General features: G+C 33.2%; 1 protein-coding gene across 1 annotated transcript; it reads left to right on the forward strand.

Moving 5' to 3' along the window:
• Nucleotides 1-1035: 1035 nt before the first annotated feature.
• LOC112501212 (cinnamoyl-CoA reductase-like SNL6) lies at nucleotides 1036-3860 on the forward strand. Its single transcript, XM_025104904.1, has 5 exons — nucleotides 1036-1381; nucleotides 1872-2029; nucleotides 2203-2400; nucleotides 2656-2993; nucleotides 3417-3860. The coding sequence occupies exons 1-5, from the start codon at nucleotides 1234-1236 to the stop codon at nucleotides 3508-3510; spliced, it is 936 nt and encodes a 311-aa protein (XP_024960672.1). The 5' UTR covers nucleotides 1036-1233; the 3' UTR covers nucleotides 3511-3860.
• The last annotated feature ends 4412 nt before the right edge of the window (nucleotides 3861-8272 follow it).

Raw genomic sequence — 8272 nt, forward strand, 5'->3', positions numbered from 1 at the left:
CTCGTTTAGTACTGCATCAAAAACAAATTCATGCTTTTCCATGTATTCTGTCAAATCTACCTTAAGTTTTGTCTCATAAACCGTAAGGGAATTGGCATGGCTCTGTGTAGTGATGATATCTTCCTCATTCTTTGCCAACTCCTTTTTGTTTAAGGGTCTCTTATGCACCACAACTTTGATCTTTGCAACAGAGCTTGTCTTCTCTTTTTCTGAAGCAAAACTTTTCAAAATGTTATCAGGGACACCTCGAGCTTTACCCGTCTGTTTGCTATTCCCAAAATATGGTTCTGCATCATCAAAGCTCCTGCCACGAGTAGAGTTGTACATTGGAGCACCATAAGTTCCAGCTACCGGCACCTCAGAAATAAGCTCCGTATCAAAGGAATGTAGATCTAAGAGACCAGGACTGAAGCCATTGGGGTCATCGCCACCACCAACGTGCTTTTTCTGGCGTCCCGGCCTTCCTACTTTAATCAAAGTTATTTTTAATCCTAATCTTTATAAAATGTTATATTTTTAAACCAAAAATAAATTATTTCGTTATTAAAAGAAAAATAAATTACATAAAAAATGAGAACTTTTAAATATTTGATTTGATATTAACATTGATATATATATATTTTTTTTTCAAATTTTATGATATTTTCAAATTTATATTTTATTTAAAAATAAAATCATTAATGTTTTCTTAAAAATGCATAAAATCGTATTATAATATCGACAAAGACAAATAATAAAATGAAATATTAAAATCAAGATGTGTCTCGCTGCATTATGAGAATATTCTTTTAATTTATATATAAATCCGACAAAAATTAAGAGATAATAAAGAAAAGCCAAAAATCCATGAAGAAAAGTAACAAGCCTGGTTGGTATGACGGCATAAAAAGAAAGCAAGAAATAGCCGAAATTAGTACCGCATTGCTGGCGTATTTTAAATCCAACCCCTTAACCTAACTAATAATGGCCATCATCTTTGTTTCCTTTCCCCACGCCACGCCTCTTTCCAGCTAACTACCTGCTTCTCAACCCTCTTTCCCTTTTTCCTATACATATGGATTGTATATATATACGCCAAATCCCTCTTTCTCTCATCTTTAAACTCCCACAAAGACTAAAGAAACGATACTCGCAAAATCTTAACAGCCCACTCGGCCACCTACCTTCTTTCCTTCTTATCTGTTTCGCAAAATTCCTACCTTTTTCTGGTTTTCTTTTTTTTTCTTCTGAAAAATGGCCCCTGCAGCCTTGGAATTTGATGGATCTTCGTCTTCTCCGAAAAGGGTTTGTGTAATGGATGCTGGGGGAAGTTTAGGGTCTGCACTTGTGCGTCGTCTTCTTCAAAGAGGCTACTTTGTTCATGCTGCAATTCACAGTCATGGTTTGTTCTTTCTTCTTTTTATATACCCTCTCTATCCTCTTGTTAATTGATTAGTCTTTGTGAAACCCGATACCCATTTCGATCTGCATTTGATTCGTTGTTTAGTTGCTTACAGATTGATTAGAACCATCTTGTTTTTTTCTTCAATAAAATAAATGATGAATTTTTTCTTCATTTTTGAAAAGGAAGTGTTGGTATGATTATACAAGAATGGATTATAAAAGAAATTGGGGCATTTAGGGCCGTTTACCAACACAAAATCACCCCACTTTTAAGATTATCGTCATCAAATTAGCATAGTATAAACATCAAGCACTAACTCAGTTACTGGGTAAGATTCTCCTTAACCAAAATGGCAAAGTAATATTAAGATCGTTGATAAAGACCAGATGATAATAGGCGTAAATGTTCCTTATATAGGTAAATAGATGGTGTTGTTTATGGCACATATGAATTGAAAATAACTTGAAATTTATGAACCATTTTTCAGATGAGATGCAGTCTATGGAAGAAACAGTTGGAGACAAGAAGAAATTGAGAGTATTCCACACAGATCCATTGGATTATCACAGTATAGTGGAAGCTTTACAAGGATGTTATGGCTTATTTTACTCGTTTGAGCCTCCATCTGATCAGCCTTCATATGATGTATGCACTCATATTTCTTTTTTGAAATATATATGTATATAGTATAAAGCAAAATACACACACACATTCGGTATAAACCCTTAACCTCCAAGAATACTGCTGGACCAAAGATGGTGTATTTTTCCGGATTCAAAGTTAACTTTTCAGGACTAAATCGTTTAAATTGTACACAGGAATTGATGACAGAAATGGAGGTAAGGGCAGCACATAATGTTTTGGAAGCGTGTGCCCAAACCGACACTATTGACAAAGTGGTTTTTACTTCGTCTGCTACTGCCTTAATTTGGAGAGACCCAAGTGACTCAACATCTTCATCCCCTGATTTTGATGAAAGAAACTGGAGCAATGTTAATTTCTGCAAGAAATTTAAGGTATACATACATTCTTTTTAACAAATCTTATTACGTCTACGTTTAGCTCACACACTCATCTTATTGATAAAAATTAGCTCATATGTTAATGACCATGTAAACTTACACATGTTGAAGATTTAATTGGAAAAAGAAAAAGGGGGATAAATTGGAAAAAAAAAACTTCAAGTAGATTTTCAAAAGCATACAAGGAATATTATAGTGGTTACTACTATATAGGGATTTATATTAATTTTTGATAATATGATGAAACAGTTATGGCATGGGTTGTCAAAAACTTTGGCGGAGAAGACAGCATGGGCTCTAGCCATGGACCGAGGGGTGAGCATGGTGTCCATAAATGCAGGATTGTTATTGAGCCCTGATCTCACCATCACCCATCCGTACTTGAAAGGTGCAGCCGAGATGTACGAAGATGGGGTTTTTGTGACGGTTGACCTCAAGTTCTTGGTAGACTCCCATATATGTGTTTTCGAACAAGTTTCAGCTTATGGTCGATATCTCTGCTTCAATCATGTGATTAACTGCAATAAGGATGCCGTGAAGCTCGCCCACATCCTCTTGCCACCCGACGTATCCTCGCTTCCTCCCAGGTCACTACTTTGATCTTATGTCAACTAATAAGTGTCCTAATAGACTGCTTTATATGACTTAAGTTAATAGGACCAAACAACTATACGATGTATGTAAAAGTGTTGCCATAAGTTTACAGACGTTTTTTTGGGTGTCTTAACATGTTTTTTCGAAAGTGTCCACTTAATTTTTTTATATTAAAATTTTGACAAGTGTCTTACAAATTTTTACCGGAGGTTTTTTAAAAATTTGTTAATATGTCCAAAAGCATCCTACAAATTTATCCTAACACAATCACATAGGACCTAGAGGTGTTTGGTGTTATAAATTTAAGTTCTATAAAGCTGGTGAAATTAGGTTTGACATTTTTGGCTTCCTTTAAACCCACCATATTTTGTTCTAGTGTACGAGTGAGACTGATTTCAAAAACTATGGATTTGCAGCATGACTGTAGGGGAGAGCAGGATGGTACCACAGAGAATAAGCAACAAGAAGCTCAACAAGCTCATGGTTGACTTTGAGAGTGGAGGCCAATGAATATATATATACATATATAGAGGATGGATGAAACGAGAACAAGATCAAAATAAGAGAATGGCCAAATCACATGTGATTTTACATGTGAATACGAAACACGGTCAACACAAACCAAAGTCCGCAGTTTTCGTGTTCTCTTATTTGGTTACTGTTCTCGTAATTACCCAACTCTAGATTAGATCAGAATAGATGATTTGATCACAAATGAAAAGTGCATATGGTATTTAAGTTTCAATATATACAGTATAATATTCATTCTTTTAGAGAGAGAGAGGGGGTGGGGTTAAATGTAGTGGCTGCTTTTGCCTCCAACCAAGATGAGAAAAATGTAACAAATGGTCTTTGGTCTAGCAGTATGTGAGTGTTTGGCTTTCTAGGAGGTCAGGTGTTCAAATCTCACCAAAGATAAGGAGGGTGTGTGAGTTTATATGTTTTATTTGTCGTATATAAATATTATGTACTTCAAAAAGATGAGAAAATGCATGCCATGAGCATAATGCAATGGCTTTATGGCAAAATTTCATTCAAACAATTGTTTCTTTGCTCATTACCATTAGAATTCTATTTGGTATTGAGATTGCTTGTCAGTATTTTGTAGTACTTGTTAATATAATAAGCTGATAAAGTAAAATTGAATATGAATATTTTCAAGAAAGAAAAAATTGTATCTTTTAAAATAACTCAATAAAGTATGTTACATTTATATGAAAAGAAGTGAGTGATTTATCTGCTCTTGAAAGAATCATTCACTAGGACTCATTCGTAGTTTCATTTGATGGTCTGTATAAAAATGTCAGGGGTTTTTTATGACCCATTCAAGAAGGGATGTTTATTGATATCTTAAAGTCGTATTTTGAGCCGGATGAGAAGATTTGGGATGATGGTATTGGAAAACTGCACACGAGAATCATAAAACAACACAACCAACTATTGAAAAACAAAGATCTGGTGCTTGTGTTGATTTGAACGCGAAAAGTGATCGTCAATAATATTAGAGATGATTATAGTTGATAAAAACCGGATATCATGTTTTATTATGGAAAAAAGTTCTTCAGCATTTTATCGTGATTATTCATGTCTCAAGCACCATTATATAACCATAATAACTAGCAGTTGTTGGGGTCTTTCTTTATGACCGAGTCCATTCAAATGTCATGGTTGGCCAATATTACATTGATTCTAGCAAATATGTAGGGCCATAGTCGTTCCTTGCCAAGGACGGGACGTGCATTTGCCTAGAGGCCAACAGAAATAGAGGCCTAACAATTGATGGGGTTTCCCTATTTTATGACTTAGGTGGCATTTGCCTTTTAAGATGTGTTGAAGTCTAAAGTTTGATTTACTTCTGGTTTATAAGAGATGTTGAAGTCTGAAATCTGGAACTGTAAGACTGTTTGTTTTTACGTCTGAAGTTTGAATCGGTCAAACTAGTGCAAAAGTATAAATATTAAATAGTTTACAAATCTCTTTCAGACCTCAAAATATGAACTATTTGATAGAGCGGATTAAGATTAAGAGCTATTAACGGATACGTTTATCATTTAAAATTTCAGAGGACATTTAGAACTTTTAAGCTCTTATTTAAAAAAACGCTATTAATACCAAATGTCTAAGCGAATTAGACTTTAGAGCTATTAAGAAACAATTTAAAAAAAACGAACCATCCAATTAGTTTGTTTAAATGTCATGGTTGTATTGATGCTGGCAAATATGTAGGGCCTAATGGTCTTAAAGAAGTTGACTTTGATAGATAACAAACTCATATTCTATAATCATTATTTCGTTCATGGTTGATACTTGTAAAGGTTGTAAAAAGGCAACTATTGTAGGGGCCTCTCGCAAAGTAATGTTGGTACATAGAAAAAGTTATTGTCGACATTATAGCCAAAAAGATCAAAAGGAAACCATTGAAGAATTTGGGACCATATGCACAAAAGTGACTTATATCTTTATCATCCATTCGTTGTTGTCTGATACTTTTAGTGCTATGTTTGATTTTATATTATATAGTTATGTTAATCTTAATTATTTGATTTGATAGTAACACAAATATATCCGATTTGACACAAACATATTTTAGTATTATGCCTTAGATTTGATTGCTTATCATCGGATAAGATCCGATAAATATCTAAACCCAAAATGCTATAGGATTCGAAAATGCATAATGGAATTCATATATATATATATATATATATATATATAGAGGGTGGTTCAAATACTAACCCAATATTTTGTACTAACTTTGCTAACCCACATCAACCAATCATGTTGCATCTTTGAGTTTGGTTAAAATGTAACTTACATATTAATGATAAGGGTACTTAGGTCATTAGTCATTCTTATGTAACTCCCAAATATTTTAATTGGGAGTTACAAATCTTATGATATCAATAATTGATCTTCAATTAATAATGACATCAAGTTCACATTTGTTCATCTTAATCATTTTTACATATGTTCTTAATAAAATGGTTTTCATATTATAAATTTGAAGAAGTCCGTTTTGTAAAGAGTCCGTTATAGTTCGACTAATATGGATAATCATACAGTAAAACAGAGCGACGACAATAAGAACGAAAAAGCTAAAAGCGACTACGAATACATTCGGAATTCGAATTCCGAAAGTGAGGAAAATGATCAAACCGTTCATATTGGTATGTGCTAAATATTTTTCTTTTCTTCCATTTAAATGAACAGCTGTTACCTTAGAGAATTATCTACTATTCTTGCTGCAATGACTTTTGTTGACATATTGAACATCGTCGGTATATTTTGGTGTTTGATATGTTCGGAACTTCATTTGTTTTTATGCTGCACACACGAACAAATCAAGGACGGTGGGATTTAACTCTAAGATTCAAGGACACAAGTATAAACAATATAAGTTACTCCAAATAATACTATGAATGATAATGACGATATTGTGGACATATATTTGTTTGATTATGCAGACTCTAGTGATACCTCCACAAAAAAAAAAACAAAATATATCCTATTGTTTCACCTTTTTATGCTACCTCGAGTTTAGTTACATAAACTGCTAGTGCTATTACTAATTCCAAGGATTCTTAAACAACATGAACCGCTACTGTTCATTACATATAAAAAACTACATGTATAGCAACTGTTCATTACATAAAAGAATAAAACGAACATCAACAGCCACTCATATGAAGACGGAGAGACACTCATATGAACATGTAGCTACTGTTCTTAAAAAATGTATAACTTCTAATGGATAACACTCGTCTATACTCAAAAACTCTTTTGATCATGTTCTAAGTCGCTATAAAAAACAAGATAGTGGCATTTTTAACTTCATAACAAATCGTAGTGAAACTGTGGACAAGCATTTACTTAATGTGAACAGATGGTCAACTACATGAAAATATAAAATAAATATCTCCGTCGAAAGAGTCAGAATCCCAAACCAAATTTTTTTTTACTTGTGTTCATTGACAACATTTAGGCTCTAAATAAATCATGAACACGTTATTTTTCAACTCGTTGAACATCTCACATGAAACATATTGTAACTGAATTGTCAATGATAATAACAAATAATGTTAACATACATAGTTGATCATGTGGCTATAAACAACACACTAGTGATCACATGATTTTTATCCAAAAATATGAATAACATGTACTATTCAATTAAGGTAAGTAAAAATTATAACAAAAAAAAAAAAAACTAAAATACATAATCACACATGTGTTCATCTATAACATTTTGTCTCTACAACAACTTATCAAAACATGTTAACATTTTGGTGTTTGATATGTTCGGAACTTCATTTGTATTTCTACTGCACACACGAACAAATCAAGGATGGTGGGATTTAACTCTGACAGATATTTCACTTGTATGAACAGCTACTGTTCATTACAATATAGACTAAATTCAACATGAACAACATCTCATATGAACATGAATAGCTATTGTTCATTATACAGATGAGAGACAACATGAATAGCTACTGTTCATTGCAATATAGTCTAAAATCAACATGAACAACATCTCATATGAACCTATAACTACTGCAGACAGTGAAACAAACTGAAGATACATGTATGAACAAATTTGAATCAATGTGTTATCGTTCTTGTTCACACACACCGAATTACGTAGCCGTAGAAGCTGGGATTTAACTCCAAAATTCAAGGACACAAGTATAAACAATATAAGTTCTTCTTTAACTCTGTTTTTTTGTCCTAAAAAACCAGACCTGTAATCAGTATATCGGGAAGTGTTTCGTGTGTGCCACTTAACCGACCATGTTGTGATTGAGGCTGGGAGATATATCATTCGTATGAGGAGATATTGTTCATTATACAGATAAAAAACAACATGAACAACTACTGTTCATTACATAAAAGACTAAAATGAACATGAACAGCCACTCATATGAACATGTAGCTACTGCAGATAGTAATTCAAACTGAAGATATGTGTACGAACAGCTCTAAATACATGTTACTAGTTTTATGTAAAACTGATTTACTTCGAGGATTTTCTACTCGAAAATTTTCAATTCCCTATCCTTTGAATGTCCCATGGATTGATGTTAGTTTTTAATGCTTGTTCTAAATAGTGACAAAAAGATGACAGACCAACAAAGCAAAACGTTTCATAAACCCAAGCAAAATGAACCCGATATATATCATACAGACGTTGATGTGTAAGATACATGCAGACTGTCACAATACAATTGTTTCATGTGCTAGCTAATATATGTGAGAGCCAGACCACTTTAAC

This window comes from Cynara cardunculus, assembly GCF_001531365.2.
Source record: "Cynara cardunculus var. scolymus isolate 2C chromosome LG 17, CcrdV1, whole genome shotgun sequence".
Lineage (NCBI taxonomy): Eukaryota > Viridiplantae > Streptophyta > Magnoliopsida > Asterales > Asteraceae > Cynara > Cynara cardunculus.